We start from the raw sequence: 20,397 nt of genomic DNA on the forward strand, positions 1-20,397 counted from the left end.
ACACATAATAGCATTTGAGTCAAGGAGTTGCCTAGTGACAAGTGGATAGTGTCGGAAGTTCCATGCGGCTTTTCGCGGATGATGCTGTAGTATACAGAGAAGTTGCAGCATTAGAAAATTGTAGCGAAATGCAGGAAGATCTGCAGCGGATAGGCACTTGGTGCAGGGAGTGGCAACTGACCCTTAACATAGTCAAATGTAATGTATTGCGAATACATAGAAAGAAGGATCCTTTATTGTATGATTATATGATAGCGGAACAAACACTGGCAGCAGTTACTTCTGTAAAATATCTGGGAGTATGCGTGCGGAACGATTTGAAGTGGAATGATCATATAAAATTAATTGTTGGTAAGGCGGGTACCAGGTTGAGATTCATTGGGAGAGTGCTTAGAAAATGTAGTCCATCAACAAAGGAGGTGGCTTACAAAACACTCGTTCGACCTATACTTGAGTATTGCTCATCAGTGTGGGATCCGTACCAGATCGGTCTGACGGAGGAGATAGAGAAGATCCAAAGAAGAGCGGCGCGTTTCGTCACAGGGTTATTTGGTAACCGTGATAGCGTTACGGAGATGTTTAATAAACTCAAGTGGCAGACTCTGCAAGAGAGGCGCTCTGCATCGCGGTGTAGCTTGCTCGCCAGGTTTCGAGAGGGTGCGTTTCTGGATGAGGTATCGAATATATTGCTTCCCCCTACGTATACCTCCCGAGGAGATCACGAATGTAAAATTAGAGAGATTAGAGCGCGCACGGAGGCTTTCAGACAGTCGTTCTTCCCGCGAACCATACGCGACTGGAACAGGAAAGGGAGGTAATGACAGTGGCACGTAAAGTGCCCTCCGCCACACACCGTTGGGTGGCTTGCGGAGTATAAATGTAGATGTAGATGTAGAGTTAGAGCATTTGTTTGTTAAGGGCATCTTTATGCTTGTATAATGATTGGATTTCAGTTTTTAACCAAACAGTTTCACATTTTGACTTGGTAAAACTGAAATATGGACGTGTAAATGATAAAAAGTGTGTAACTAAGTGGCAAAACTGTCACCACAGCGTAACTATAATAATGGTGCCTCATCTTTATGTAAGTACAGATATATTTTCGTCAAATGCTGCCTTGTCACTTGTATCTGTTTAGTCACCAGCAAATATATTTTGTATTTATACACTGATCTCCAACAGTATAAACATGTACATGTATGTATAAACACCCGATTATGGGCGCAAATCCGAAACCGGTCGTGTGACAAATAAATAACACTTTATTGTGACTGGTAGCAGGTATTTCTCTATACCCTATAAAGGAACAGTCATGTAGTTCGACAGCATCCACTATGGATAAAATTCATTATAAGCATTACTTGTCATTTTTAATTTTGAAACTATAATATGGAATTTCTAATCAGCGACCCCAAATCTGTTACATAAAAATTCAGGTTTATATCTAAAGCTTTTTCTATTTTTGGTCAACTCCTCTGACATACAGACCACTGTGTGATGCCTGTGATGTCACCGATGTCTCCAATGTCACTGAAGAAGTACCGGTCGCTGACGAAGGGCCGGACGCTGATGAAGGGCCAGACCCTGATGATGGGCCGGACCCTGATGATGGGCCGGACCCTGATGATGGGCCGGACTCTGAAGTTGGCGCTGATTCTGTTCCCGCTTTTGCTCTTGCGGCTGAAAATTTCAGAGTTCTGTTTAATATTGTGCTATAAGAGAATCAACCGCACAGCCACAATTAACATACAAGTGAACAGTAGATGAGAACATAGACACAAACACAGAAGCAATTCATGTACTCATACCAGCAGTTACTGACGGCCAGTGAACACAAGATGAGAGGCATCTAGCCAAAACCAGGTGGTGGCCATGACGGAAAGTAGCCAGAGAAGGAGAAGAATGTAAATTGGATCTCAAAAGCGAGAACACGCACTCTCAAATCGACGTCCATTGAAAAAGAACGTTCTTGTGCAACAACACATGGAGGAAATGGGCCAACACAGCCTCTCCCGGCGGAAATCTGTAGTAGAAAGCAATTTTACTTAAAATTCCTTGAGTTCTTTGACATTTGTAGTGTGAGGCAGAGTTCTGACTGTAGTCATATGATAACATGGAGGAGTAACACCTTTCCAAGAAACCTAAAACTCCAACTATAATAAGAATGTTTGAGAAGAGAGGAGAGATTAGTGTCCAACGTCCCACAGACAACAAGGTCGTTAGAGACGGAGCACAAACTCCGATTAGGGAAGGATGCGGAAGGATATCGGCCGTGCTTTTTCAAAGGAAAGATCCCAGAATTTGTCTGAAGCAATTTAGGGAAATCACGGAAAACCTAAATCAGGATGGCCGGACGCGGGTTTGAACCATCGTATTTCCGAATGCGAGTCCAGTGTGCTAACCAATGCGCCACCTCGCTCGGTGATGTTTGAAAAAGCTGACTTGGCCAAGTTACTTTTCAACTCTGCAGTATGTAAGACCGTGAACAAGGGGCGTAAGTTACGTAAATACTCTTCCAGGGATGAACCCATCACAAGGACGTCAGGTAATTGATGGTCTCCTGAATGGACAACATCAGTCGTTCCAAAAAACGCTGAAGAATCGCCGGGGGCGCTAGCCACACCGAACGAGAAGTGCTGATAAAGGTACGACCCGCGGCGCGTGTTAATTACAAGGAACTGTTTGGAATCCTAATCCAAAGAACCTGTAAGGTGGCTTCAGGCAAATCAGTTTTTAAGAAAAGCTGTCTGCTGACGAGTTTAACCAATAACTCGTCCGGATGGAGCAAAGGGTGGGTGTCAGTAATAGATAGAGGGTTAACTGAAACTTCAAAACCAGCTCAAAGGTGAAGCTGACCAGTCGGTTTTTTAACAGTCACTCGGTGTAATGGACTCCCCAATTCTAATTACACTTGATCACCCAAAACCACTTCAATACGGAACGCACGGGAAAAGCGCGGCCGCCCAGTACGTTTCAGAGTAATGTGGACCTCAAAATTAGTGACCCAACCTAAACCACCCGACTAAAGGGACGAATGGAAAAAACAAAAGTACTGAAATCATCCAGGCTGAACAAATTTGAGGTACCGGCATCATCCTCTACCAAAATGACAAGGAACGAACAACAATTAATACACAGTGGGTGGCGTAAACTGCCCCAAAATTTTAATATGCTGCTTGTTGTAACTCACCAAATGTCGAGTGACTGGAGACAACGACGGAGATCCCAAATCCACAGAAGTTTGTAAGTTCAGTAAAATCATGGCTGCACCCATGTCCACATGTAGTGAGGGCACTTGCCCATCACTGGCACTGCGAGAAATAGCTTTTTGTTATGATTCGTAAGCATTAGAGACAACTGAAACACGTGACCAGCCGGTTCGATTACGGCTGAGGACGACCCGCAGAGGCTATATGCCTTTTTTCCTTCAGTTGTTGCACGTCGCCCAGTGCTTAGATCACGCGGCCCAAACATGTTGCGCGAAACAGTATGGGGAAGACGGGCGCTCGGCGGAGCGCTGCCGTTGCTGTCGTATTTGGCATGTCGATGTCCTGTGCGGCGCGAAGGCCGCGGTTGTACAGATGCCACGTCCAACACCCTCCCCCCTTCCCCCAGAAAACTGACCGGCGTCTGACAGCCAGCAACAGGAGACACAGCGACGGTGACACACCAAGCCTCAATCTGGTCACCAGCAGCACGAGATACCTCGAAAGATTGAGCAATATTTACCACTTCTGCCAAAGATGACTTCTAGTGCGTGTTGACGCACCTCCTTGTCAGGAGCCAACCGAATGATGGCGTCACTGACCATAGAATCATCACGGGAGTCGTGATGAACATCGGTAGCAATCTGCGACCGGAGTTCGACCGCCCAAGCGCGGTAGTACTTGTGGACAACGATAGAACTTTACAGATTTGCGTTTACGGTAAACCAACACTTTTCGTCGAACGAAAACGGTACGGGTCCTGGAGCGAGGCTAACTGGCACAACAATTGGTAGATCCGAGCAGAAATGCAAGAAAGAAACAAAGCGTTAAGTATGTTTGTATCAGTGATATCAGGTGTTGCCACAGCCGCTTCTCGTAAGCCTTCCAGTCTTCGACCGCATCCTCGTAAGGGAGAAATGGCGGCGGGTATGCTGTCGGCGTGAAAGCCTGCCTAGTCAATGCGCCCGACAGGTTCGAGGTAGCATCCGCAAGAGCCTGCTGCTTCTGCGTCTGTTCGAGGAGAGATTGAAGCACTGCATCCATAGACAGAAGAACCGAAGGTGGAACTAAGCAAACTGAACACGTGGAAGTGAGCACCCTATTCACCGTCAGTTCTGTCGTCAACACTACGGCCACGCTCATCCAATGATAATTCTTGATCCACATACAAGTGAACAGTAGTTGAGAACATGCACGTAAACATAGGAACAATTTAGGTACTGACGGTAAGTATGAACACAATATGAGGGTGAGTGCGTACTGCGCTGCGGCTATGAAGAGGAGCCCTCCTGTAGACGGCTTTTCGCGGATGATGCTGTAGTATACAGAGAAGTTGCAGCATTAGAAAATTGTAGCGAAATGCAGGAAGATCTGCAGCGGATAGGCACTTGGTGCAGGGAGTGGCAACTGACCCTTAACATAGTCAAATGTAATGTATTGCGAATACATAGAAAGAAGGATCCTTTATTGTATGATTATATGATAGCGGAACAAACACTGGCAGCAGTTACTTCTGTAAAATATCTGGGAGTATGCGTGCGGAACGATTTGAAGTGGAATGATCATATAAAATTAATTGTTGGTAAGGCGGGTACCAGGTTGAGATTCATTGGGAGAGTGCTTAGAAAATGTAGCCCATCAACAAAGGAGGTGGCTTACAAAACACTCGTTCGACCTATACTTGAGTATTGCTCATCAGTGTGGGATCCGTACCAGATCGGTCTGACGGAGGAGATAGAGAAGATCCAAAGAAGAGCGGCGCGTTTCGTCACAGGGTTATTTGGTAACCGTGATAGCGTTACGGAGATGTTTAATAAACTCAAGTGGCAGACTCTGCAAGAGAGGCGCTCTGCATCGCGGTGTAGCTTGCTCGCCAGGTTTCGAGAGGGTGCGTTTCTGGATGAGGTATCGAATATATTGCTTCCCCCTACGTATACCTCCCGAGGAGATCACGAATGTAAAATTAGAGAGATTAGAGCGCGCATGGAGGCTTTCAGACAGTCGTTCTTCCCGCGAACCATACGCGACTGGAACAGGAAAGGGAGGTAATGACAGTGGCACGTAAAGTGCCCTCCGCCACACACCGTTGGGTGGCTTGCGGAGTATAAATGTAGATGTAGATGTAGATGTAGGCGGCGCGGCGGATAGCGCGCCGTGTGTACAACTCATGGGGCTCACCGCAGGTCGCCGTTGCTGGAATATTCGAAGAGTAGCGCGCCGGTGGCCTTGTGCTGCGACACGTATTACGTACAGTGTTAGAGCAGTTAACGCTATATATACTAAGGAAGACAGAGAGGGATGGGAGGATGTCAAACTACGACAACGATGTAAGGGTAGTGGCTGTGATTGAACTGCTTGTACATGAGACGGTGCTACCGTCCCACGTCGTTCTTCGTGTAACACGTCTGAGTGGAACAATGTGTCAAAGGCGGGCGGTAGCGACTATAGTGACGACAACGGCGGAGATTCCTTTAACCGGCTTCAGCGGGGCGGCGATTCCCGGTCTTACATCGGTTCGATTACGTCTGGCAGTGGCGATATCTTCCAAGAACGGTCCATCAGATGACCGGAGGCACCAGGTGATCAGCGGCAGCGACGTTAACGAAGAATTCTTCGAACAGTGCTATCAAAACCGTGAATCCACTTGTTTCTCGTGCACATTCATACGGCCCCTTGTAAAATCTCGACACCATTGTCAGACATTTCACTAACTCATTACACCAGCCCCATATAGTAGGCACAACTCCTGAGCACTCTGAGTAACGATTTTGTAAGTCAATGTTGTCTTCTATCGCTAAACGCCAGATGATTATTCAGTAACAATAATTAAATTTATGACAACCTAAAAAACGACACATGTTACTGTACTCCAGCAACCTCATTCAGAGCTGCAAACATTTAACTGTAACTAAACGCCTCTTGCTTTCGAATAGGCTTCGTACAATCATTCCTTTCACGATCCTTCCGTGAATCGAACGGTACGAAGCGTCAATGTCTGGCACAATGAACATATTTTGGGCTATGTTGAAGAGTATTAATGTTGACAAAAACCGGTAAAACATGGATCCCAAATGGGGAGATGATCTGTGCGAATAGCCCCATAATTGTTGAGCTACGTACACTACCGGCCATTAAAATTGCTACACCACGAAGATGAAGTGCTACAGACGCGAAATTTAACAAACAGGAAGAAGATGCTGCGATATACAAATGATTAGCTTTTCAGAGTATTCACACAAGGTTGGCGCCGCTGGCGACACCTACAACGTGCTGTCATGACGAAAGTTTCCAACCTATCGCAATTGTGGTTTATCGTATCGCGACATTGCTGCTCGCGTTGGTCGAGATCCAATGACTGTTAGCAGAATATGGAACGGTGGATTCAGGAGGGTAATATAGAATGCCGTGCTGGATCCCAACGGCCTCGTATCACTAGCAGTCGAGATGCCAGGCATCTTATCCTCATGGCTGTAGCGGATCGTGCAGCCACGTCTCGATCCCTAAGTCAACAGATGGGGCGTTTGCAAGACAACAACCATCTGCACAAACAGTTCGACGACGTTTGCAGCAGCATGGACTATCAGATCGGAGACCATGGCTGCGGTTACCCTTGACGCTGCATCACAGTCAAGAGCGCCTGCGTTGGTGTACTCAACGACGACCCTGCGTGCACGAATGGCAAAACGTCATTTTTTTTCGGATGAATCCAAGTTCTGTTTACAGCATCATGATGTTTTCCCTCTTGCCCTCAGATTTGGCTACCATAATTCGTTTTGGGATCCTGCCATCGTCCATTCTCTTAAAATGTCAAAATCATTGTATCCAACTCCTCTTAAGTCTATCACTCAACTTTTCTACTCCTATTTCCTTCCTATCATGTTATTTCTCACTCGGTCTCTCCTCGTTTTCCCGAATATATTTCACAGGGATTTCATTTCCGAAGATTGGACTTTACATTCCTGTATTCTTGTTGTTCCACAGGTCTCCGATGAAGATGTTAATATGGGTGTAAAGTACGTTTTGTAGAGCACTTACTTAGAGTTACTTTGGCACCTCCCTTACCCAGACCAGTTCCCTCGCACACTGGTAAAATTCATTGTCCTTGTGTACCCTTCTGCTAATTCCATCCTCCATCTTTGCACGTGGCGAAATAGAATTTAGCGTGGCATATTCGTTGTAGCTTTAGGAGCTGCTGGAGATAAAGCTCCCTCAACAATTACCTGATTCTCTCGCAGGCGACTACATAACAGGGTGTGTAATTTCATGTTTAAATGTAATCTTCTAAGATTGTTTTAGGGAGATGTGTCCAGAAGGCCTACGATACTGGGACGGTCAAAGCTGTCAGACTGTTCCGGAAAAGACAACGATGTCCATAGAGGTATTAGTATTAGCAGAAGACGAGTGAAATGAAAGTTAACACTCCGTCCAAGACAAATTTATTAGGTACGGAGAACAGGCAGTGGAAAACCGAAATCTAGATGGTCAGGTCGTAATCTAACCGTCACTCCCCTCGAACGCGATACGACTGCCATAAGCTTTGCACCACTTGGCTTTGTTATTTTTGGACGATTTTTCATATTATCCTCATTATCTGACCTCGTAGGAACAACACATCAACTGCAATTGATCTCCAGAAGGCTGGAGGTGGGGCAGCATAAGTGAATTTAAAAGTTTCAACTAATAACAATAATTCCATGTGGCTCAAAGGCCGGAAGCAAGTCTTTCAATTAGACGCCACTTAAGCGGCTTGTGTGTCACTCACCTAACCTTGTATTCTCATAGAGGAAATGGGATCAACAGTTAAACGTGGAAGCCGAACCGCCTGTCGTTCGTGACAGATCTTCACCTCATAGAGAGATACATTGAAATAATCTGTGGCCAATCTGAGATTTCATCTCGTGGCGTTTCGATTTACAGTCACATACCTTACCACTAGACCACCAGTACCAACAAATTTCAACTAAAAAGACCTGTATGATATTTTTATTTCGCTTGAACTTAAAATGAAACTCAGCTCCTATGGAGCACTACAAATTTTCAAAATTTTATCCGCATGTCTTGGGAAGTAGTACGACATTTAGGATCATCGCGATTTCCCGTTGACCTTGGTGAGGCGCTACATAACATGACCTGGATTGTTCACAAGGAGTAACCAGCGTAAGTAATGTATGGCCTTGCTCAAACAACTGCGACACATGCCACTTCTCACCTATGGTTTGAACGTATTCCCAATAATCCTCTACAAATAACCAGGCTATTTAGAAGCCAAGCAAATAACTGGACTTCAGAAACAATGTGGAGAAATTGAGGCTTTAACAAAGTTCGAATACACCAGTTACCAGGCCAAGTGTCATTCCGTATTTGACATGATTTAAAAATAATCACATTTTAAATGTACGTTTTATGTCGTCATTTGACAACACTGTATATTAGCACTGTATTTCTAAAATTGTGTTCATTGGTTGATGTAAGCTGGGGAACTTCCTTAGCTACTAATCTTCAACTCTCATCGTGTCTTCAGATTTCGTCCCCCAAATGATTTCATTGTATACTATATTAACACGTCTACGGTTCTGATGGTACTGGAGGAGATGAGATGCTATCAAAAGATAAACTACTACAGTAGCGGAAACCAGTATAACAGCATGAATATTTGTAGAAAAATTTATGTTGTCGGTCGGAACCGCTGCGCACAGTGTATATGCAATAGCGTGACATTCAGTATACTGAAAAATGCAGTCAAGTAGTATCGCATTTGATGTCAGTAGCACAACATATAACAAGACATCAACGATTCAGGTGGTAGTGGATGGAACTTGGTATGAAGGCAGTCGGCTCTGCGCAGAGTCAGTCTGGGTGTACGCACCATTCCTGCTGGTACAATACAGACACCATTACTAACAGTGCGCATTGTGTACATAAATCACGCGAAAAGCTGTTAGAATGCAATGAAAAAGCAAAAATCGATGAGTAGAAGGAAATGGGATTCTCTAATAGCTTAACTGCCAAAAAGTTGAACTGCTCAAGTAAAATTATTTATAATTTCGTTAGATTCGGTGCACGCTATGGACAGAAATAAAAACATAGGGAAAGTAGAATATTATCTAATGCATCTAAACGGTTACTATCTCGCAAAGCAAAGATCACAAACCGTTATTCTTCTCATCATGTTGCTGATTTACAGTTGCTAGTAACTAACAGAGGTGTACAACAAATTTTGTCAAAAGACAAACATTTTGCATTCAAGAAAAAACTGCAGAAACCAGCTCTAACACCCAAACATAAACAGGCTAGCTTCGAGTTTGCTGAAAAACGTGTGTCATGGACTTGACAATGGGATAAATTGATGTTCAGTGATGATAAGAAGCTTAACTTCGATGCTCCGGATGGATTTCAATATGACTGCCATGATCTGAGAACAGAGCAACATGTAAGAAGAAGCAGACGTTTTGGTGGTTGAAGTGTTATAATTTAGACTGCATTATGCACTAAAGGTAAATCATGCACTGCTTGAGTGAACAGTAGAATTAACTATAATATGTACAATGAGACACTAGAGAGAGAATGGATTATAATATATGAGGACCTACGGGTCGAAGTCTAATGTTTCAAGAAGGCAATGCATCTGTGCAGGTGTCTATACAACTCAAAATGGTTTGAAAGTAAAGAGATCGATGTCTTTCCCTAGGCTGTACGTGGCCTAGGTTTGAACCATGTGAAAAACCTTTGGAAAATACTTGCAACGCGGTTTTGTTGCAATGGAACGCAAATTGAGCCCGTATGTGAGCCAGAGAGAGCAATATGAGAAGAATGGACGACATATTCACTGCAATAACTGCAAACCCTCAACAAAATCAATGCCGAAGAGAATTTTCTAGGTAATTAGGAAAAACGCAAGTTGGAAAAAATACTAACACCCAATTACAACTGGACAGTCAGTTTTTTACACCTATTTCCATCCAGAAAATGCAAACGCATTATTTTGTTGCTCGTGTTATGAAAGAATCTCCGTAATTCTGTCATGATTGTTTATGTCTTATATGTACCTAAGTGATTCAAAACGTACACAACTTCCTTCTCTTGCTACAAAAGTACGAGTAAATTGTATCTCTCTGCTAGTTGCAACAAAGGGATTACAGCAAGATGGCACAGCGATCAAGGAGGTTTATACGGAAACACTGTAGTCTCCCTGAAATCGGTTATCTCATAGTTCTGTCAGAGGATGAAGCATTAGTGGTCGCAGTAGGAAGAAAGAAGACACAAACAGTGCTGCCAACAGTGCACCCTATGTGCACCTCCATCAGGTTATAATAGCAAAATGACATCATCCATACTCGTATATAAATGGGGCTTTGTCTTTTGACGTGTGGTGTTTTCCTCTGGCCGAGTGCCTCCAACTCCTCCAGATTTTGTCTTACCAGAACTCCCGCCTGCGCTCGTAATTTGGAGGGTTCAGTCTTTTCGCAGAGTGGGCATGTTTTATATTTTTACGCTACTGACCTGCCTGTCACAGCGTTTTAATTCTGCACATATCGGGACTACTCTTGTTATAAACAGTGCATTACCCTTTCCTTATGTCCTATATTTTACAAACAGGTTGGCTCCACAGTTGAAGAGTATGGTGCACAACACTGAGTGTGTGTATGTGTGTGTGTGTGTGTGTGTGGCGGGGAGGGTGAGGGGGGTAAAAATTGTAGAGGGAGACATAGAAGTAAGTACAGTTAGGCAGTTTAAATGGTTGTGGGTTGCAGTAGTTATTTGGAGATTAAGAGGCTTGCACAGGATAGAGTAAAAGTGGAGAGCTGTATCCAACCAGTCTGCGGAGTGAAGACCACAACAAGAACGTATGTTAAACATCCGGTTGTCATATATTTAACCCTCAGAATTATGTACGGGTGCTACAGATCATGCTGATCATCTCTCCATCTCTACAGAGAAAGAGAAAGAGAGAAAGAGAGGAGGAGATCACGAGAGAGGGAGAGGGAGTGAGGTAAGGGGAGAGGAAGCAGAGAGGTCGAAAGAACAGCAGGGATTAACGTCCTGTCAACGACAAGCTCATGACGGACGGAGCACCCTCTCCGATACGGCACAAATAGTGAAGGAATTCGTCAGTTTCCGTTCTTCAAATGAACATCCCGTAATACATTTTTATATTTTAATCTATTTACAAAAACCAATGAAAACGAATAACAGTACAGACGAAAGAGAGGCCAGTACAGTAACCATTCCATGTTTCACTTATAAGTAATGACTATGAAGTTCAGTCTGATAGGAGCTCTCAGTGAAGGTTTCATTTGTAATCTGGCCTTCGGTTGTCCTTCGAAATGTTATACGGTGTGCTGTGCACTGCGACTTTAATACATTCGTGTCTTGTTTCGGACTGAACAGGAGGCCCTAATCTGTGGTTTCCAGAAAGGATGAATCTCGGTCACAGGTGCCAATAACACTATTAATGAAATCCTCGACAGTTTGCATTCATGTTGCCCTCTGCTCTTCGGTGAACTTGTACGGCAGGAATGGAGAACTGAAGTGTCGCTCACCCATTTCGAGGGCTCTAGGCTTGCAGCATCGTTGGAGAACGTCTGCGGAGTTTTTAAGACATGGAGAGGAACTAGCGATAAGGTGAAACTCCTAGTCGATCAGTGGGCGTTCTGAGATAGTGTAATTAATTACAAACTGCCTGTGGAATATAGAACTCTGTTTTCGACTCTACAATCAGTACAAAACTTGAAATCTGAAACAGATTTCACTACATATGATATCCTGAGAATATCTTGTATCATAATTCAATGTTTGTAATCTTATATGCTTGAATTACATGCGCAATTAGTTAATTTTGTCACAGTGTTACAAAGGAAAAATAATTATATTCAGAGCCGGCCGAAGTGGCCGTGCGGTTAAAGGCGCTGCAGTCTGGAACCGCAAGACCGCTACGGTCGCAGGTTCGAATCCTGCCTCGGGCATGGATGTTTGTGATGTCCTTAGGTTAGTTAGGTTTAACTAGTTCTAAGTTCTAGGGGACTAATGACCTCAGCAGTTGAGTCCCATAGTGCTCAGAGCCATTTGAACCAATTATATTCAGAATTATTCCGTAAAAACGTATCACGTAAAGAAATATTTCAACATAATACCAGTCTAAAGTCAGTTTGTATCTAAGTTGCTATTTAATAGACAGTAATTAAGTTTTTCGACGTTTTGTACATCTTTGGTGTGTTTTCTTTGTTGGCTGTAATTATAAAATTAATTTAATAATTTAAATTAATTTAATAAATTTCTCCACCTTTCTCATTTCATTCGCATCTCGTATCACTCATTTGTCTTATGTCTTATGTCACAAGACTCATCGAGAGATGCTATGTCACTGCCGCCGCTCACTGGCTTTTTGTCCAGTGTAGCGCTAATAACAAAACCAGAAACTGAGAGCAGAGGAGAATTTCTATACACAAAAATCAGAAGTACATGGAAAGAGAAATACATAACCGCATCCAGTAAAACACTATTTACTGCACTTAATGAATTACACAAAGCCGCTTTCCAAAAACACGTGGCTTTCCAACCCCCTTCTATCTCCCTCTCTCTGCCTCTATCTCTCTCTCTCTCTCTCACACACACAAATACACACACACACACACACACACACACACACACACACACACACACACACACAATTTCCCCCATCAAAAGCAGCACACAAACTCGCACTAAATATTTAAAAGTAGTGCCACGCAGAACAAAACCAAAACGATGAACAAGTGATCAGCGACAATAATATAGCATCTCTCGATAAGTATGGTGAAATGAGGTTTTTCCTCATCTCTTTCGTGTATGAAAACGTGTGCTACTAGTTGAGAGTGAAATAAGAAATGTAGGAAAACCAGTGTATATACACTGCAGGAAAAAAGTTAGTACACACTATTACATGATTTCAATTCACTCAAAATTTATTGTTGCGCATGAGTGCATCTGGAGTACCTGAAATAATTACATTTTCAGATCAGTAGCACAAGCAGTTCTGAGGTTTCAACTATCGACGCATGCTGCAACACTGGTGTAGCCTCCAAGGGCGGCAATGGAGGAGCTCACTCTGGCATCCAGTTGATAGTGCAGGTGGCGAACACTGACCTGCGATACGTTATGCCACACCTGCCCGACCTGCTCACGTAATTCTCTAAGAGTTGTTGGCTGACGAGTCGCACCAGTCACTTCTCGCTCCATCGTATCCCAAACGTGCTCGATTGGAGACAAGTACGGAGATCGCGTTAGTCAGGGAAGTTGCTGCATGTTTTGCAGAGCGCTTTCAGCTTCAGGAGCAGTGTGTCGGCAAGCATTATCCTGTTGTAACAAAACATCATCTTCCTGTTGCAATAACGCCAGAAGAACGGGTCTAACAACATTGTGCACGTACCGAGCGTTTGTTAGCGTCCCCTCCAGAAACACCTGAGGTGTGCACCAGTTATAGCTTACCGCAGCTGGGACCATGAGGCCTCGGTCGTGGCCGGTGTGTCTAGGTCGAATGCACTCTCGAGATAGCGACGATCAGGTCTACGTCATGTGTGCAAACGACCATCACATGCGTGCAGGCAGATCTGCTTTCATCGCTGAAGACCACGGCTCGCCATTCCATATCCCAAGCTATCTTCCGACGGTACCAGTCGACCCGTGCACATCGATACTGTGGCGTGAGTGGAAGACGGGCTACAGCTGTGTGTGCCCCTAGGCCCACTGCTAATAACCGGCTCGCAACACTGCCTGCTGACACAATTGGGCTTCCAAGGCGTCTTATCACTGTTATGGTAGCTGTACGATCTGCCACTGCTGCCCCTTGGAGTACGACGACCCCGGCGGGAGTCTGTGGTGCGTGGACGTCTAGAACCTCACGTACAGGTGTCAGAATGTTCATGTGACCACTGACACGAGCATCGCTGTACTACTGGTACAGCGCGTCCAACTTGGGTGGCATGCCGCCAGTCGGAAGGCCACAATTAAACCCCTTCCTGATTCGCTCAGTTGGCTGAAGGAAGAACGCGTGTGTCTCCGCGGTACGGTTGCCTGCTTGCTTCACATGTGTGCACCACAAAGAGCCTTCTGCCTGAAAGCAATCCCTATGAAAGGCTAGACACAGATGACGCTCTTGTAGCTTACCCACTACGTTATCTGCTGGCGAACGACATTAAATCCAGTATCAGTACATCTACTAGCCCCCAGGTGGCATATGCTGCCATCGGAACAAAATCGACATCATTCCATGTGTACTAATTGTACTAATTTTTGTTCCGGCAGTTCATTCACAACATATAAAGAAAACAGACCAGAGCTGTAAAATAAAACGGAGAACACAAGTACAGGACTTAAGTCACTGTTACTCTCGGAAACAGCATTTGGAAATACACTGACGCACCAAAGAATTTGGAATAGGCATGGGTATTCAACTACAGAGATATGTAAAAAGGCAGAATACGGACCAACGGACGGCAAAGCCTATGTAAGACAACAAGTGTCTGGCGTAGTTGTTAGATCGGCTACTGCTGTTATAATGACAGGTTATCAATATTCAAGTGAGTTTGAATGTGGTGTTATAGTCGGCGCACGAGCGATGGGACACAGCATGTGCGAGGTAGCGATGAAGTGGGGATTTTCCCGTATGACAATTTCAAGAGTGTACCGTGAATCTCAGGAATCCGGTAAAACATTAAATCTCCGACATCGCTGCGGCCGGAAAAAAATTCTGCAAGAACGTTACAACGACGACTGAAGACAATCGTTCAACGTTACACAAATGCAATATTTACGCAGATTGCTGCAGATTTCTATGCTTGACCATCAACAAGTGTCAGCGTGCGAACCACTGAACGAAACATCATCGACATGGGCTTTCGGAGCCGAGGGCCCACTCGTGTACTCTTGTTGACTGCACGACACAAAGCTTTACGCCTCGTCTGGACCCGTAAACACTGACATTGGACTGCTGATGACTGAAAACATGTTGCCTGGTCGGACGAGTCTCGTTTCAAATTGTATCAAGCGGATCGACTTGCACAGGTATAGAGACAATCTCATAAATCCGTGGACCGTGCGTATCGGCATGGGACTGTTCAAACTGGTGGAGACTGGCAATGGTGTGGCGCGTGTGCAATTGGAACGATATGGGGCCGCTGATACGTCTACATACGATTCTGACAGGTGATACGTAAGTCTAATCACCTGCATCCATTCATGTCCGTTGTGCATTCCGACGGACTTGGGCATTTCATCAGGACAATGCGACACACCACACGTCAAGAATTGCTACAGAGTGACTCCAGGAACACTCATCTGAGTTTAAACACTTCCGCTGGCCACCAAACTCCCCAGAAGACATGACTCACCGAGGAGTCAAGCAATATATTGCTCCCTCTTACGTATATCTCGCGAAGAGACCATGAGGATAAAATCAGAGGGATTAGAGCCCACACAGAGGCATACCGACAATCTTTCTTTCCACGAACAATACAAGGGAGAACCGATAGAGGTACTCAAAGTACCCTCCGCCACACACCGTCAGGTGGCTTGTGGAGTATGGATGTAGATGTAGATGTAAAATTATTGAGCATATCTGGAACCCCTTGAAACGTGCTGTTCAGAAGAGATCTCCACCACCTCAAACTCTAACGGACAGCCCTGCAGGATTCATAGTGGCAATTCCCTCCAGCACTATTTCAGACATTAGTCGAGTCCATGCCATGTCATTTGCGGCACCTCTGCGTGGTCGCGGGGACCTAAACAATATTAGGCAGGTGCACCAGTTCCTTTGGATCTTCACAGTAGTAACTCTTTAAGGGAAGAAGGTACCTCCGGCATGTTAAATTGACTGTTTTCAGTGTACCTTTTCTCAGGAATTTTTAACGGTAGAACGTTGACATTTTTTTCACATATATTTACAAGAGCATATGTTTACACTGTTTTAAGACTAATACAATACAATTATAACTTTGAAAACCGTTTTAGTAATGAACCCTGTTTTCATGCAAAATTCTGAAATAAAAGTGTCTTAGGTTCCCTTATATTATAGTTAGGAAGCTAAAAAAAGAATGTCACTTTAGCGATGTGTTCTATGACAACTGACTGTTAGATTACGTTAAGGTAAATAGTTTCAGAGAAATGGTGCATTAGCCTAAGGAAGAAAAAGTTCGAAAACAGAATTTGAAATTTTATTGGACTTACAGTGTTGTTAATCAATTCCTGCTAAGCAATCAACATTTAAATTCACGGCTTCTTTCACTGTATCTGTTATAAGCTGTGGAAAAGATCGTCACAACACGAAGGAGATATGGGACATAAACGAAATTTCGTAGGCGTGTTTCTACATCTGAAAAATGTTGTCTATTCAGTTTTCGCGTCAGCCGCGTAAGAGTGGCGCTAGAAGCACCGCTATGAGGATGCAAATGAGGTTTGCTTTAAAAACACGCTATAAGGGTCGTGAGCGTTACTTACCTTGGAGACTGGACGTAGTGAGTTGATGTTAGTCAAGAATGCCTTTAACGGGCAACGACGCCATTAGCAGCATCTCACTGAACTTGAACTAGGTCGTGTATTTATGCTACGAGAAGCTGGATGTTCCTTCTGCGATACTGCACAAAGGTTTAGCAGGAATTTAGCCACTGTAAATGATTGTTGACAGTGGTGTTCACGAGAATGTACAGCCGCAAGAAGACTGGGCTCTGGACGGCCACGTGGCACTAGACTGAGAGGGAAGACCATCATATATGATGTATGGCCCTGGCACATCGTAGTGCATCTGCAACACCAATTTGAAAAGCAGTTGACTCCACAATGACACAACAAACTGTTACAAATCGTTTACCTCAAGGAATGCTCCGAGCCAGACACCCTGTGGCATGCATTCCACTGCCCCTAACCCACCCCCATTTGCGACTTCCGTGGTGTCAAGCGCGAGCTCATTGGAGGGCAGGATGCAGGTCTGTTGTGTTTTCTGATGAATGCTGGTTCTGCCTCGGTGCCAATGAAGTCCCTGTAGTGATTAGAAGGAGGTCAGTTGAGGACCTGCAACCACTTGTCTGTGTGCTACATACACCGGAGCTACATACGGAGTAATGGTCTGGGCTGCGGTTTCGTATGACAGCAGAAGCACTATCGTGGTTATCCCACGCACTCTGACTGCAAATGTTTCGAGCGGTTCTAGGCGCTACAGTCTGCAACCGCGGGACCGCTACGGTCGCAGGTTCGAATCCTGCCTCGGGTATGGATATGTGTAATGTCCTTAGGTTATTTAGGTTTAAGTAGTTGAACAATTTTTTTGCAAATGTGTCCGTCAGTCTGGTGAGCAGTCCTATTGTGCTGCCATTCATGAACTGCATTCCAGGGTTCTGTTTTTTCAACAGGATAACGCTCGCCAAAATAACGCTGTTGTAACTCAACGTGCTCTACAGTGTGTCGACATGTTACCTTGGCCTGCTCGATCACCAGATGTCTCCAATTGAGCGCATATGGGACACAATCAGACGACAGCTCCAGCGTCATCCACAAAAAGCATTAACCGTCCCTCCATTGCCCGATCATGTAACAGGTATGGAACTCCATCCCACAAACTGACAACCAGCACCCGTACAACACAATACACGCACGTTTGCGTGCTTGCATTCAACAGTGTAGCGATTACACTGGTTGTTAATGTACCAGTATCTCAAATCTGCAGTGGCTGATCTCGCACTTATACTAAACGTGTGATCTTGCAATGCTAATCACTTAAATATGTTACCTAGACAAACGCATTGCCGAAATTTCATTACTCTACATTAATGAGTTTTTGGTGTTGCGATTTTTTTACCATCTGTATAGATTTCTCTGCCACTAATTTGCAAGCAGTATGCAGTTAATAATTATATTTCCGAAATTTTGTAGGAGAGCTTAGTAACTTTAAAATGGCATATAAAGTTTTCTCTGCTATAAACTTCTTTCCATTAGTACACATGCCCTACACAAACCTAACATTGTTTTTATTATATTTTCACTATTTTTTTTTTCTTCCACGTCCTCTAGACCTTTTATGAGAACTTTGAAGATCGATCTCGACATTTGTTTGCGCAGAAAGAAGACACTCACTTCCTACGTTGTTGTTATAGGACACAACTATTAATTCAAAATCGAGAAGCCACAGAACAACAAGTTGGTGTGTCTCACTCTGCAAGCTGTCATTTAACCTAACATTTAGGACTTTTAAGTGTGGATTTGGTCCGAAATACTTATACTCGCACAAAGCATAGTTCAAACCATCATCGTCATCAATAAGAAAGAAATTTCATATTTTCATCATTTCGAAGGTATGTTCTGCCCTTTAAATAATTCTTCCGACTACTTTGCAGACAACACGCTGTCAGTCTATACAATGCATAAGAGCAAATCAACCTTTAAAGCTCCATCTTCAGAAATAATGCAGTTTTATTTGAGTATTTAATGAAATGCACACGTTATCTTTTTAGCCCTAAAATGTAGAACAAACTGCGAACTTAGTCTATTATTTTTACAGTAATAAAACGATACCCATTGAAAATGACATATGGATGTTGAAACATGTTTAGATAAGGAATAGAAAACAGAAACGCAACCCGTTGTGCAGACGGGAGAGTTTTAAAAGTTCAGACTTCATTAACAAACAAAGAAAAAAAAGTCAACAATGGCTTCCAATCCCAACGAGATGATTAACGTCCACTGTTTGGAGCTGCGTCCAAAACGTATCATCTTGCACGATATCATCCTGGGCGTTCTCAGTAGCAGTGAGATGGGGGCCACAGAAGTATTCTCATGTGCTTGGAGTGCTCCTCAATTTATTAAGACACAGTTCGGGAGCGAAGAGGTGATGCATTGTCTTGCTGAAGACTGAGTTCGACTGCAGGGTGCTGAAGGCAATTGGTGAATACACGTGGTTGGAGAGGAGGTTCTTCTATCAGTGTGCGGTGAAAGACGAGGGCAAAAGAATCATGAGCATCATTTAATCTCATATTGTCATACCCACCCTTGAATGCCTCCACCAACTGTCTGAATGGTTATCTGCCATCAAATGGGGTACATCACCTAATTTGGTTTTTGGAGTACTCGTTCGTCTTGTACCAATGTGTATAGCTACTTGTCAGTCCAGGGGATTGCTTTTCGGGCTTCTAATGTCCAGTGGCGGTGTCCGTGCAGAAAAAAAATGCTGCAAATCTGTCCGTCTTTCCGCTTGAGTAGTACGTGCTAGCAGACAGCAATCCTTGTCACAAACACGTTGTGGCCAGTGTCGGGCGAGTCGGGTGGAGGCTGTTCACTCACGGTGCACGCGTGACACGGTGGCACGTGAGAACCCCGGTGCCTGCACTACCCCGGAGATCCTGTTCTCTTGTGACGGGCATCCACCGTCAGGACGTGGTCATATCAACTCGCAGCTTGACTCTCGCACTGCTTGCTCTCGACCATGACGAAGACGGTCAGTCACCCTGGCCACGGGACAGGGCTAACCATTCCATTTGACGCGCAGTCTGTAAATAGAGCTGCTATAGTAGTCGGTTGCTCAAGAGTGTATAATATGGCAAACTGAATGCTTGGACAATGCGTGATGACCGTGGATGGGTAGATCATACACTATAAATGTTTTACCTCTGAGAAACCGACGGCGAATAGTTATGAATTCAGAGTAGCAGTCTCATCATGTGCGATGTGATAATTCAAGATACAACAACCAGCCGTTTATTATGTGACCTAGTAACGTGCCCCGTTCAAAGACTTCTCTTCATCTCGCCTTACCAACTCAGATCCCACTGAATACGAAGAAGTTCCGTCACTGAACACCTCGGCAATTTTTTTAAGACACTAATTGATGCATCATCAGATGGTGTTCCCTCACCATGACTGTCGCATACTTCTCTCAATGGTTTTGCCGTTTAGAGACGATTTTCACTTGCCATACCGATGGTGCACGGTTCCCTTTGATTATTTAACCCTAATAATAATTGTAATAACCGTAATAATAATAATAATAATAATAATTTTAGTAATAATAATAATAACGTAACAACAGCGCATAAGGCCACAGTTAAAAATTTTCAAAACTAGATTTCAGTTCCATTTTTACTGTGTAGTAAACAGATATATCGTTTCTTCCACTTGTAAAAGTAAGACTAACACCAAGTCCAAACAGCTAAAATGAAAAAATAAATCACTG

At 44.1% G+C, this 20,397-nt stretch overlaps 1 protein-coding gene across 5 annotated transcripts in view; it reads right to left on the bottom strand.

Moving 5' to 3' along the window:
- Nucleotides 1-20,397, bottom strand: part of LOC124554783 (testis-specific gene A8 protein-like) — a 278,814-nt gene that overhangs the window by 33,478 nt on the left and 224,939 nt on the right. For all 5 annotated transcript variants that reach the window (XM_047128432.1, XM_047128429.1, XM_047128431.1 and 2 more), the window contains one exon: nt 1,489-1,680. In XM_047128432.1, the coding sequence (XP_046984388.1) occupies nt 1,489-1,680 (192 nt within the window). The remainder of the gene's footprint in view (nt 1-1,488; nt 1,681-20,397) is intronic.

The sequence above is a fragment of the Schistocerca americana genome, chromosome X (assembly GCF_021461395.2).
Source record: "Schistocerca americana isolate TAMUIC-IGC-003095 chromosome X, iqSchAmer2.1, whole genome shotgun sequence".
NCBI lineage: Eukaryota > Metazoa > Arthropoda > Insecta > Orthoptera > Acrididae > Schistocerca > Schistocerca americana.